At 38.9% G+C, this 13,989-nt stretch overlaps 1 protein-coding gene across 1 annotated transcript; it reads right to left on the bottom strand.

The window, feature by feature from the left end:
* Window positions 1-547: 547 nt before the first annotated feature.
* On the bottom strand, window positions 548-11,617 carry macc1 (MET transcriptional regulator MACC1). The gene is made up of 5 exons (XM_030392490.1): window positions 11,477-11,617; window positions 8,929-9,051; window positions 6,804-8,854; window positions 6,524-6,712; window positions 548-4,596 (listed from the first exon to the last, which is right to left on the bottom strand). Exons 2-5 carry the CDS (start codon window positions 9,041-9,043, stop codon window positions 4,393-4,395), a joined length of 2,559 nt encoding a protein of 852 aa, XP_030248350.1. The 5' UTR covers window positions 9,044-9,051; window positions 11,477-11,617; the 3' UTR covers window positions 548-4,392.
* Between the last annotated feature and the right edge of the window lie 2,372 nt (window positions 11,618-13,989).

Below are 13,989 nucleotides of genomic sequence, written 5' to 3'. Positions count from 1 at the left end.
TACACACTGGACCTTTAAATAAGGCTTGATGGATGCTTGTCTTTCAGAAAAAAGCCTTTAGTGTTCCTGTATTTTGTAGATATGCATCAATATTTTCAGTTTCTATTTTAAGCTTTTTTGTGATTAAGTAAAATACATCCTTTGCTGTTTGGTAGTGACTTCATGTTACAACCCAATCACCACAATAAGTGTTGGGAATGCACATTTCTGCCCACCACAGATATGTTGGAAGCTTACACATATGTTACAATTTTACATTTTCATTATGTACAATTGTCAATTTGATGTTGTCTGAATGCTGTGCTTATGGTCTTGTTATGTTCAGGCATAAAAATAAACACTTGGTTAGGGTTGGAGAGAGATTATATTTTGGCCTACTCAGCTCTGTCCTCCCTGACACGGATGGGAACTGTGCCGACATCTTGTCTAAAATATCCAGCGGTTTAATGTTGAAAAGGCATCTCGACCAGCTGTCTCTCGGCAGTCTGCTTGCCCAGCTGCAATGTCCACATTTGCTCATATACATATAATGAGGACAGGATATGACTTGTATTGTATAAATGTTTATTATGCAAATCAAGCATACACATTTGAATGTGTCAACATTTTATCATGGCAACTGGGCTGATAGTAAGCATTCTCTGACGCTGACCCTGTCTAGCAGCATCATCGACATGTTAAAGTGTCTGTGGGTGACATAAATAACAAAAGGTGAAATATTTCATGTTGTACAACAAGGTAAAGCCTCAGACAGCCAGCAGTGCTCATTATAGTTAACTGCATGTTATCTGCCCTCTCACCCTGCCGCTATAAAAGGCTCCCAAAACAAAGCAGTCACATTTCATTAGTCACAGGGTTTAATGCCTCGCTGCATTTGAAAAATGGGGACCTAAAAAGGCAGTGTCCATTTTTAAATTGGAGGCCTCAAACATTTTTCATTTGTTTCCCCTCATTTCCCTGTAAAACCATCAGTAATGCACACAGTATTTTGTCTTAGTAACTGTAATAACTCTATAAGATCTTTTGTACACTTAAAGCCATTTATCATGTATGTATAGTTCATTCAAGCACGTACAATCATCCAAGCATAAGATACATATTCACATACAAACACGTGTATATATATCTATACATTACAATAAATCATAAACGTTTGATGTTCACAGCCAGAGCAACAATGTTCTGTATTTGATTGAATTAATCACTTATGAGTTTTTTTCTTCTATGACTCATTGTCAGCTTTTTATCTGGGACGAGTCACGTGTTTGGCCTTCAGGTAGATAAACTGACGGAGAGACCTTCCTCTGAACTGACCCTCATTCATGTTCAACTCTTACTGAAACAATGAACCTCTGTCCTCTCCGTGCTCCCTAACAGAGGATGCAGTGAGAGCAGCTCACAGGGCTGCAGATACTGTACGGCCAGAGGGAGTGCGCTAATAAATGCTTCAAACTTAGCGACATTCATTTGTTTTGAAAGTCACTTAATTAATGTTTGCATACACTTTACACCTTGTGTGAAGATTGGATTTGTGTCAGCGTGAGAGCAGATCTGTGCTTCATCTTCTTTATGTTTCCGTTATGTTTTAGGAAAAATTTCCTCTTAATCCTTCTCAATCATGTTTTTTCCATGTTTTTCCAACCATTAAGCTTAACACTAAATCATGTGGTACAATTCCTTGTTTTTTCTTTACTTTCTGCCAGAGAAGTGACATAGTTCTGGCTGACCAGGAGGTATTAAAGGGTAATAAAGGAGGCAGGATATGACTAATCTGTCTGATGGATGTTTATACAAAATGTGTTATCTTAATGAGAAAATCTCAGGAGCAATGAGCAAATAATTTCTTGTTTGGCGTATTATGAAACATCTAATCCACAGTTTCAAATTACTGTTATTGACCTTGGTGTTCCTACTTAATCTTTATCATCAGCTCTTACATAAAGAACCTTTTAAGTACAACTTATACAATCAGTCTCAGCCTGGGGATTGAATCAGTTCACTTTGCTGCCTGATACCAGTTTCATTATTTGATTTACTTTTCCTGAGGTGTACTCAAAGAGCCAAAGTAAAGTCGGTTCAACAAGTCGTGCTCTCTGTTTGATGGAGATCCAACACACAATGCTCTCAGCTGAAACTGGCTTAAACAAATAGTGACGGGAAAAGCAAACAGTCAGAGAGAATCAGTGGTAAACACTTCAGGGAGGGGTGCCATTTAGCTCAGTTGGTAGAGCAGGCGTCCCATGTACAGAGGCTTTGTCCTCACAGCAGCGGACCCTGGTTGGAGTCCCGGCCTGGGGCCCTTTGCTGTGTGTCACTCCCCCTCTCTCTCATCCTGTTTCCTGTCATGTCTTCAAGCTGTTCTATCAATTAAAGCCATAAAGGCCAAAAATAAATACTGTTTAGCTAGAGGCAGAAATGTAAAAAAAGAAAAGTCACAAATGTCAGTTGTTAGGTATTAAACTATGGTTTGAATAACAGGTGTAGTATTTTTTTTGTCATCTTATTATCTCAGATAGTTTCCTGCAGTTAATATTTATTAATATCTCAAACAACAAATCTCCATTTCTGTACCAAAGATATGAGTCATTGTTGTAACATTTCAGTAAGTGAAGGCACTTCGTACTTGTGGCACCACTCTGAACAATGAGGTTTCCATTTGGCAATAAACAAATAATCATACAAAACATCAACACACGCACATTATATGTAACGGTTACACTGAACACCATATTTGAAATTATCTGCTTTGTACATATCTAAAACATAACATTACAGTATAAAAATAGCACATATACTAATATTTAAGACAACAACAGTTTATGACACTCGTATAGTAGCATCTTTAAGGTTTGTTTGCTGGCATCACGAAACTTTCACTTTGGTAGAACATTCTCATTTTCAGCACAAGAACTTCAATACGGATTAACGTACCGTATTGCTAGTTAGTAACAGTGTTCACATTTATCGGTTTTCTCATCTCTCAACAATAAAATCCAAAAAATCCCTCTGATATAAACTTTCACAGGATCGATAAAGGGGATCCATATAAAAACAAACTGATTACACTCAGTGATTTAAGTAATGTGGTACAAGAAACTAGATGCATAAATAATTATTCAGAAACCTGCTCTTTAGGTGATGCAGGTTTACAGAAACAGTAAATGCATTAAAGCAACATTATGTGGAAATTGGCATTTTGTGTGACCCCCCACCCCCCCAAGTTTCTGATTGCAACACCGCTGTCGTAAATAAAAATCCCATGTCCGTAACAATTTGTCGGATGTAATGTAGGTGATGACTACAAACAAAACACATTACATTATAACAACTTGGATGTTGAAGTAAACATGTATGTAATGCTGTGATCTTTCCCTCTCACTGTACTACCAAAATGAGTTTGAATCTGTTATTCTAATGTTAAAATGTTCCATAACGTTGCTTTGAGTATCTGAATAGACCATATTCACATAGTGGCCATTTTCCTCGGACATCATGCTCAGGGTGGGAAGCTAAAATATTGTCCTGCTGACAAATTATTGTTCACAGCATCCTGATTGATCTGCATCTTTAAAGATGATGGATATTGAAAATCTAGTAGAACATCAGGGCATATTTTGAGGGAAAACAGCACATTTGACAAGCCATTAGCTTATGTTTGACAACAGCGAGGCTAATGTTAGCATTCAACCACTTTCTGGCTAACATCACTGTGTGATAGTGCTACACAACAGCATAGGAAAGATGCAAATTAATTCTGAAATATCAATGAACATGTTGGACTCATTTATCAAGCCAGGCTAGTGAAACACACTGGATGTGAGCAAACGGTAAAGTTAGCTGGGAAGTGGCTGAATGCTAATGTTAGCAAACGGGCTATCTTGTTTTAGCATGAAATACATCCCGCTGTCCCTTCAGATTTTCACTGTTGATCCTCTTTTCAGTCACTGATCAGTCGGACAAGAAAAAGGCACAGGAATAAAAGATCAAAAACAAATGTTGATTCAGCTTTTGAGATTATTGATATCCAGTGTAGTGTCAATAGTGTACCAAGGACAGCTGAACTGATGATCAAACATTCAACTGAAAATGATCTACCAAAATGAAATTTCACTTTAAGGCTCCATCACATTTGCAGACATAAAGAGAAAAGAGACCAACTACATTTCATTTTCTTCTGTTTGAAAGCTGAAGTGACATTTCTTCATATATTCTATACTCATCAAGTGAAATCTAAACATATAGTGCAAGTACCCTGATTGAGTTCTAATAAAGTTGCTTCTAGAGAGCCGAGTAACATCGAAAACAGCATTCACACCTTGATGCTGTGTAACAAAACCTCTCTGGTTTTCTCAAGTGCGTGGAGATCATCTGTAGGGCACACTTGCATCAAGTTTAGGAGTTTGGGTACGCGGAGGCTCGAAAGAGATCAAGACAGTTCACTGTGATGAGGGCGCCGGTCAGCTGCCTCCACTGCTTGGTGGCAGGGTTTTTCATTTTGTCCAGGAACAGGTGTAGATCCTGGATCATGTCCCTGTAGCTGTCTCCGTAACGCAGACTCCAGGAGTACAGAAAGTCATAGGCGGGCTTCCACATCGACTGAAACAGAGCAGGAAATACTGAATAAAATGCAAATCATATTCACTAGATGTTGGAAACTCCATGACATCAGTATTATCTACTCCATTTTAACTAGAACTTTGCTGCCAAGCTTTAAGCTGGGACAAAAGAAATACATAGGTTCTTATCTAACCTAACCTGGCTCCTCTTATCTTTTAGGATTGTTTTAAAAGCCCTTTTACTTGTTTACAAGCTTCTTAATAAATACATTAGCAGCTCTTTGTTATTTTACTCCCTTTTCAACTATCCACAAGAACTGTCAAAAGAATGGCAAAGAATGTCAATTTCCTAAAGCCTTGGATATCATCCTCAAATGTCTTGTTTTGTCCTCAATGCAAAGATATTTACTGTCATAGGGAAGTAAAGAAAATTAGCCTTTAACTAACTAACTAACTAACTAAATAACTAACTAACTAATCTTCCCCGTTTTATATCAATCTTATAACATATCTTACAGTATGATGATGATGATGATGATTATTAGTACACTATTATTATTATTATTGTTGTTGTTGTTGTTTTTATCATCATCAGTGTTGTTAAAAAAATGACCAAAAATCATACTTGAGTAAAAGTAAAGATATTGTGTTGAAATATTGATTTAGTAAGTGAAAGTCAGCCATACCACTTAGGGGTGGTGAAAAAAATCGATTATTGATTAATTGCGATTATAATATTGACGATTATGATTCAATGATTACATTTCCAAAAATCAATTTAAAAAAAAAAAAAAATATTATTATTATTTTTTTTTTTAAATAGTAATACAAACTGGAGTCCTCCTCTTACTGGCTTCCGCTACATGGTCCACAGTCTGGAGCCAAGATATGTTATTCCATCCCGGAGCTTTTTCACACTTAAATTGATTCCAAATCTTTACAAGGAGACAAACCTTTCCGTGCAAGTGTCCTTCAACTCTGCTCACAGTCTTATATGTGACCGTTACAGCTCATTATGTCAGCAGTTAATGGAAGCTAATGTCCTACGTACTTCAGGCGAAAGCTATGGATGATAGCCACACAAGCACAAATATGTGTGAGTTTCTCAAAGCAATGGCAGACGAGTGGGGAATAGAGAAACACGCCCTGGTTCTCGTCACCAACAATGCTTCTAACATGAGTCCGGCTGCTGAGCTTGGCAGCTTTCTTTTAACAGTGAAACACTACATTTAAAACAAATTAAAAAATAATAATTTTGATATTACAGTTACACTATACAATATTGAAGGTGCTGTGAGGTGTTACTCAAAAGATAAGTAAAATAATTCAGCAGCTGACTGATGGTGAATGGAAGATCAATAATCGTTAATAATTGAAAATCGAATCGATAATCGTTAATAATCGAAAATCGATTTGTAATCGAATTGAAACTTCAATAATCGGAATCGAATCGAATCGGGAAATTGGGCCGATTAACCACCCCTAATACCACTAGTATTTGAGTAAAAGTCTTAAGTGCCAAAAGTGATTTCTGGCAATGAATGTATTTATATATCAAAAGTACAATCAAATGTAAAAAATACATACAGTATATTGATATGTATGTGTGAACTGTATGCTATGATTTTCGGCTTGGCAATTATCCAATCTGATATTCAAAACTTTTCTGATTACGGCAACAATTTTTTTTGTTTTGTATGTAATCTGATGGCCGATAAAATCATTAATTTAAGAGATGTGCTACTAACATCATGAAATGAATTAAGTACAGTCAAAAGTTCAATATTTGCCTTCAAAATGAAGTGGAGAGGAAGTTTAAAGTAGCAGAAAATGGAAATACTTAAATAGAGTACAAATATCTCAAAATTGTAGAGAAGTACAGTACATGAGTACATGTACTTAAATAGATTCCATCAGTGATTAGTATTATTATATCCATTACATGCTATGTAATGTGTTAGACTTACCTGGGGACCGACTTCTCCACTCTTCCCTCGGTGCGGAGCCTCATATCCTGCTATCTGAGCACTAGAGAGTTTTCCCATCTTCTCTGCGAGCTCTCTCCATCGTGTTCCTAGCTCGACAGCGGTGGACAGAATGACTGTGTTCTGTATCAGCTGCGTCACAACATTCACAGAGTCCATCTTCAACAGACCCTAAGTACAGAGATACACATCACGGAAGATCAGAAAACCATGGACAATGCAGGGAATCAAAGCATACATTGAAGCTAGGTTGTGTTCTTACCACCATGAGCTCATGCAGAAACTTTTTCCTGGTCTTCTCGGCGTGGCAGTCTTCCTTCAGCTTTTCAAGCACACTGGCCACTTTATCAGCCTCAGTTTCAGCGTACCTACGTGTGATGGTGTCAAGCGACAAGTTCTTGTACTGTAAGGCATCGGCAAAAGCTCTCCAGCTGGTTATGTGCTCAGTGACGAGTGTCTGGATGTTGGAGTACATGTAAGTAAGCTTCTTGAAGGGCAGCGTCATGTTGTCCAGGAGGACCTCTGTGGTGAGGTGAATGCCGGTGAAGTCGATCACCTGGTCTCTGGTTATGAGCTTGATGTTTTTGCAGTGAACCAAACCGGTCCTGCCTCGGAGGAATCCGATATACCACTCCTTCACTTTTGAGTTACCCACTGACCTCACAGTGTCTCTGGAGAGAAGAGCCACAGTGTCGCCCTTGAAATACTCCAGAAGGTAGTCTACTCGTGGCTGACGGAGCACTGACTTCAGGGCTACACCGTACCACTGTAGGTTCACAGGTCTGTCTGTGAATTTGAGGGAATCTGGGAAACTTTCCTCAGGAATAGGTGGGGCTCTAGCCATTTCAATCCGCTTTTCTACCTGCCTTGACACTCGCTTTTCAGATCTGATGGGTGCCGTGGGAGGGGAAGGCACGTGGAAATGTGCAACAGTTGCAGCGTTGGATTCGTTCACTTGTAGGTCCAATTTAAAAGGAGTCATTTCCGCATTACTAGCACAAGATAACGCAACTGGCAGATGCAACACTGTTCCTATTTTGAGCTGACTTTGTCTCACTTCTTTCAGTTTGTCCTCAGGTTTGATTTTAAACACAGAGTCTGTGAGAGTAAGAGCAACATTAAAGTTGTTCACTTTCTCTGGCTTAAAACTGTGTTTCCCCCAAAGCTGCAGCAAAAGTAGAGGCTGGTTTTTGTTTCCTTTGCAGACGACTGAAAACGGAAGCTTCGGTGGAACATGCTCATGACTGCAAACCACTATTACAACCTTGAATGATGGATGGATGTACCTGGGGCCATAAACTGCCACTGTGATTTGACGTTCAAGGTAATCCCACACTGATGTAGCAGGGGGCTCGATTGCAGACGCCTCCGCGACTGCAACCACATAAAAATGTGTCTTCAGATCCTGGAGCTTCATCTGCATCATGTTCTTGTGAATGTAGCAGTCGTTCACTTTTAGATAAGGTCCCTCTCTTTTGTTGGACACCAGCCCCACCATGGTAGTCATAACCTCACTAATCGGGTCGCTCTTCACCTTTCCAGACAGCTTAATGTCCAGAGAGATACCCTCCTTTGTGCTGATGTTGCCAAGGACCACCTCCACAAGTGGACTCATGGTTGTCACATAGTTGTTATTGAGTCCAGGAGGAGGGTCCAGCATCGCCTTAAGTGTAACTTCCTGGACCTCTCCCGGAGGAACATGACCCGTTGGGATATGGATGCATATTTCTGATTCTGGCAACTGTACCGAGCCTCCAGCATGGCCGATCTTGCAGATGACCTGAAAGTCTGTGGCCTGGGTCTGAGCCCACCCTGGACTCTGGCTCATCAGGTTTAAGTCCAGGCATGAGCGGGTTAGCTGCCTGTGGCTCAGCCAAGCCATCTTATAGGCCTCTCTGTCGTTCTTTAGCCACTCAAAATCTGGGTTCAGCACCGGCCCAGGCGGCCTGAAGCTGTCCTCCCGTTTTGGCACTTTTCTCTCCAGATCACCAAGAATGTCTGAAGCACTTCTCCATCTCCCCGATCTGTTGTTAACTTTGTGTTTATTTTCCAAAAAGTTCCCCACATTGCCCTCATCGGAAGACGAAGTACTGGCGTCATCGTTGTTTGTGTCCAAATGCTTTTTATCGTCTTGTTTTGAGTTTGCTGTGTTGGAAATGTGTTTGTCTGTGCTACTGTGTACAATGTCATCTAGGAAAGGATTTGATCCAGACAGTTTGTTCCAAAAGGGGTTTTTTGACTGAACAGAAAGTGCAACTTCTGGCTGTAAAAGCAGTTGGTCTGAGTTCTGTGGTGTCCGTGTCCCGAACAAACCTGTAAAAATATCAAAGCTTGGTTAGGACGTCTGTTAAATATATCTGTTTATGCTTCAAAAGGAGGATTTTTACCGTTCAGGTTGTCACTGGCTGAAACACTGTCGTCCAGATCAATCAGTGTCCCCTCAGATTTACTCCGCATCAGACTCCCAACACGACGAAAGGACGTTGTTCTTCTAGCTGCCATGTTTTCATCTGTAAAGATAAAAACTATTGAGCTTGATATTTTTATACTATATAGTCATTGTAGCTGAAACTTTTACTTGTCTAAAAAGCTCTATTCAGTTTATTCATACCTTACATTATTCTTGGGCTGGGTGATATGGCCTTTATTGCAAAATTTGTAGGCTATATCGCGATGCATCATATGTATCACAACTAAGGCAGCACCATATGTTAAAAACTGTGATCATTTTAAAATGTAATGATTGTAATACTGATGATTGAGTCAGGGTTAATGGGAGTAATCATTTTTGCTTCACTATTTTCAGTTTCACTGAAAAACTATTAAAATTATGATGATGTGACATTTGTTTGGGTCTGTGCCAAACATTTTTTCTTACATCTAGAGAAAAAGGTTTGTAGTTGAGACCAACAATGCTGCACTACAGTTGCTCATTATAATTTTCCACATAATTTTTACCTTTATCAAAAAATTAAGCTTCTGTGATTTGGATATTCTAATCTAAATATTTTGACAAGCACTTCATAAATGCTCAGATTTGGTGACAAAATCAAATATTACCATAATTTTGATATTGATATTGCATTTACAGCAACATTTTTGATAAATAACCGTAGTAATGTGGATCTAATGACTTAATGTGTAAAGGCAGGTATTAGAACAAGGAAATTACATCACTTTACTGTCAAGCAGCCTTTAAAACCAGGAAAAAACAACACCGAAGTCATATAATGATATTACGATATCCAATATCTAAGATGATTTATAGTCTCATATTACAATAACGATGTAATGTTACTATATTGCCCAACACTACATTACATAATATACTTATTAACTTCGATACTTATTAATACAGCTTATCAAATACTGAAACAATTATCCCAGAAATTGGCTAGCTGGTTTGCAAAAATATCAACAATTCTGTGAGTCTAGTCATTATTAAAGCTACTGACTTTATTGACTACAGATTCTCAAAATATGAATGCTGTCTGATTTTTGTAGTCTTCTATCATTTGAAATCTTTTTGACTGTTGTTTCGACAAAACAAGCAATTAAACTAGTTCTCCGTGCTTCTTAGAGATTGCGATAAGTGTTTTTCCATTACTTCCTATTTTAATTTTAGAAGAGATAAAAAATAAAGAAAATAACAGGCAGATAAATTGATTAAATAAAAGTAAATGTTAGTAGTGGCTCTTCTTAACACACACACTGACCGCAACTTAAATATTGTTAAATATCCATATTTGGCGCCAATGTATCGATAACGTACCTCAAGACGAAATATCGCGATATATTGTAGTATCGATATTTTGGTACACCCCTAATCAATATCATATCGTGATATGAGACTATATCTTGTGTTTCATTTTGGATATTGTAGTAAGTGTTGTCATTTCCTTGTTTTAAGGGCTGCATTACAGAAAAGTGATGTCAACATAGAAACATTAATGATGATTATCAAAAATTTGACTGTGTTAACACTTTGTGAAGGTACCAGTTGTCATCTCTACAATACTGTTGCAGCATTAATAACAAGGTAATTGGTCAAAGATATTGTCATAATTGTTTTTATGCTTTTAAGGAGCTTTCAGAATAGCGAGATACATATCTTGTATTGAGTTATAGTCTAAAATATTGCAATAATACTTTAAGATCACATCTCCCAGCCTTTGTCGCAGCTCCAACCGTATAGATAAGCAGACACATACTTTGAAATGCTGTGACACATGTCAACAACAGCTACCTCCACAATAAAAGGCATGTGAGTGAAGTTATTGTTCTGTCTCAGCTATGTTTCTCTCAGCACCGCGAGCCTCAGGGCTTTCCGCAGGCCTTCCTGTGTCTGACAGAAACTGTTCCAAAAGAGGGAATAAAGCCTGAACTCTTCTGTCTGTCACTTGTTTGTGTAAAAGGACTCTACCCATTCATGACTTGCCACAGTGAGTCAGTTATCAATAATGTGGTTTCTTACACCAGTGCACAAAAACAGGTTGGTCTTGTCAAGCCTATGACACAGTAGCCGGTTCTCTCAGGGCTTGTAAAAGGGCAATACCACTGTACTGCTGACAGTAGAGATGTCTATAATACACAAGACAAGACAGGCTCATTTCACGTACACTGTGCTGGGATTTCTGCAGTAGAGCAACCTTTCCTGCTTTATAAACTGTCCTGATCACAATATTGGGTATGTTTGGTCCATTGAATCAGCTGAAAGTATTCTCAAATATGTATTAATAACCCCAAACACCCAGCAGCACAGATTCAGAGCTTCCAGCTTCACTAACCACGACCACACTTGACAGCCACCAGCCTCCCAACAGGTGTGTACACGCTGTAGTTACACGTTAATAAAGCACTTCCTAATTTACGAAAACCAGAGAACAGCAACACCGTCAAACACGAGAAACAAAAGAGAGCAAAGTTTGATCTCACCGTCGTCATGAGATGGTTGTAGTTTTTGCCTCAGCGCGCTGCCAGAAAAAGAGGCCAGTCCACTATCATTTACACTGCTTCTTGTAGGGCGTGTCTGTGAGAGTCGGCCCTCCTCACATTACAGCAGCTCTGTTTGCTCTGTCTGCTCTCGGGCACACGGAGCATTTCGGGACTGGAAGTTTAAAACAATGCAGGAGCACCGGAGGAGGAGTGGCCTCGCGCGGGGTTGGCCACTACAATACCCAGCGTGCACCTGTGTGTTTACGCACGCGACTTGCAACACCTGAAACTGAGCGATACCTGCGGTTTCGACAGGAGCTCGAGGTTAGAGATAAGAGAGAGAAAAAGGGCTGCAAAAAAACATGCTAGCACTCATGCATAAGGTTAGTTATTCGACGAGGACACATACTAGAAAGAAAGGTTAACCCCCTTAGTTAGCATTTAGCTTGAAATTAGAATAAAACTATTTACATAAAGCTATATACAGTCCAAACAGCAGAGGGGGGGCTAGGCAACACAAGCAGGTGCAATTATAAGTGTTAATGTATATTAATAAGCCAGAAATAACTACTTCTTATTCTTATTCTTATTCTCCTCCTCCTCCTCCTTTCAGTAGCATAAGAAGCTTTTATTGATTTTACTGTGTGTCATTATCACTGCTGTTGTTGAGTGACTGCAGATCAAAATCCCAAAAATGAGTTTAGAGGTTAATCTCATCATGTTATCTCACTGAACAGGTAGCACACATACCATTGTGATGAAAGCCTGAATAGATCACACACTGAGACTGTTCCATCACATTTAATCTTTATTGAAGTAATGTAACAACAGACTATTATGTGTAACATTTGCATGTGGGAAGTTATGAGCTGAGCCAGCTGGAGAGGTGAACTGTTTGTTCTGCAGCTGACGGACATCTGTGTTAAAGTTGAAATGCTCAATCAGACCTCTCTTGTGATCTTTGGGTGAAGGCCCTGGCATCCAAAGGCAGCACGTTCTCCAGGAATGCAACTAAGCACTCTTGAGTAGATTATGAATTTTTTCATGTAACAAATGTGGTCAGTGACTGCTGCAGTGGTCTGGACTTTAAGCATGACTAATTAACCTCCTCCGACACAAGGTAAAAGTGTTCTGTAATTCTGCATAACAACCATTGCTTGTTGAACTGTGAGCAGTTCTGTTTTGAAGCTAAACGTCATGATAATGGTGGCGTCAACTACTTATCATGAAATAAAAACAAAACAGGCTATATCTGCATACCTCCCACACTCCACCAGACACACAGTTTCACACAGTCACAGTAATTAAATTATCAGCACTGAGTCAGACTGTTACGTATTAAGAAACAGAAGATAGGTGAGTGGATTCTGCTCTCTTGTGGCGGTTCTGAGAATATCAATGGCAATTTTCTTTCTTTGTGCTGTATTTTTACTTTCTGCAAACCTCATGACGAGACGAAGCCATCTACTGCCTCTGTATTCAAAGCCTGATTTAGGTTATTTCTTTGAGACTCGCAGTTCCATTGTTCTCCAAAAACTACAAATACATATATGTCTTGCTTTTCTCTGCAGCCGCCAGTTGTTTAAGGAAATTACTGAATCTGCTTTAAAAGTAGATTGGAGATTGTTTTGTTTTTTTTGTTTTTTTACATATGTAAGTATAGAATAATTGCAGACTCCTTTTACAAAATAAAAAGTCATTTTTACATGTCATGGCGCAGCAAAGCACAGGGTGTAAATAAGAAAAGTAATGATGGACCAGTTCCATTCTGCCACATCAGTTTGAATGTCACACTGTCATAAGCCATTGTTAATGTAATGTAGTAACACCTGTGCTTTTCATACTCTGACAGGTCACAATGTCTGCTGTGAAAAGGGCCCGTCACTGATGGTAAGATGTGTTTTGTAAGGTACAATTCAATGAAAATTTTCATATTCATTCTGTCACATCCATTGGTAGGCTCATACTAGAAATTAAGATTAACTGTAATTCTTTAAGGTTTTGTCAACAGCAAGACATTGTTTATTTCAGCCTTAAGAGAGACACTACAGATTTAATTCACTGGTCGCTTTTGAGATTTTGGAATATGGTTCTTCCAAGTCTTCTTCCAGACTAATGGACAGAAAACATCCAACAAGCACAATTATGTGTTGAATTTAGCATGTTACATTAGATCAGTGTTTTTCAGCCATGTCCCTGGTGGCATCCCTGCACCGCACTGCACGTTCTAGAGGTTTCCCTGCTCCAACATACCTGATTCAAATGATCAGCTCGTCATCAAGATCTGCTAACAACCCATTCATTTAAATCAGGTGTATTGGGAAACTACTGAAACACGCAGTGCAGGGGGCCGCCGGGAACAGGACTGATAACACTGCATTAAATGATGCCAAATTTTTATATTCAAACACAACATTTTGAAAAAACAATATTAATCTTAATATAATGATCAGATGGGGAAGTTTCATGGTGATTAGTTAGTTAGATTAGTAAGAAGTTTGAGTGTTTTTCCT

The sequence above is a fragment of the Sparus aurata genome, chromosome 17 (assembly GCF_900880675.1).
Source record: "Sparus aurata chromosome 17, fSpaAur1.1, whole genome shotgun sequence".
Lineage (NCBI taxonomy): Eukaryota > Metazoa > Chordata > Actinopteri > Spariformes > Sparidae > Sparus > Sparus aurata.
This window is presented reverse-complemented; position numbering and strand designations above follow the sequence as displayed.

What these genes read in the sequence shown, in the direction of transcription:
- macc1 (XM_030392490.1), bottom strand. Translation starts at nt 9,043, where the DNA reads ATGGCAGCTAGAAGAACAACGTCCTTTCGTCGTGTTGGGAGTCTGATG. An exon ending in TTCTGCATGAGCTCATGGTG is followed by an intron (nt 6,713 to 6,803) that starts GTAAGAACACAA and finishes CTCTGTACTTAG; the next exon opens with GGTCTGTTGAAGATGGACTC. An exon ending in GTGGAGAAGTCGGTCCCCAG is followed by an intron (nt 4,597 to 6,523) that starts GTAAGTCTAACA and finishes GCTCTGTTTCAG; the next exon opens with TCGATGTGGAAGCCCGCCTA.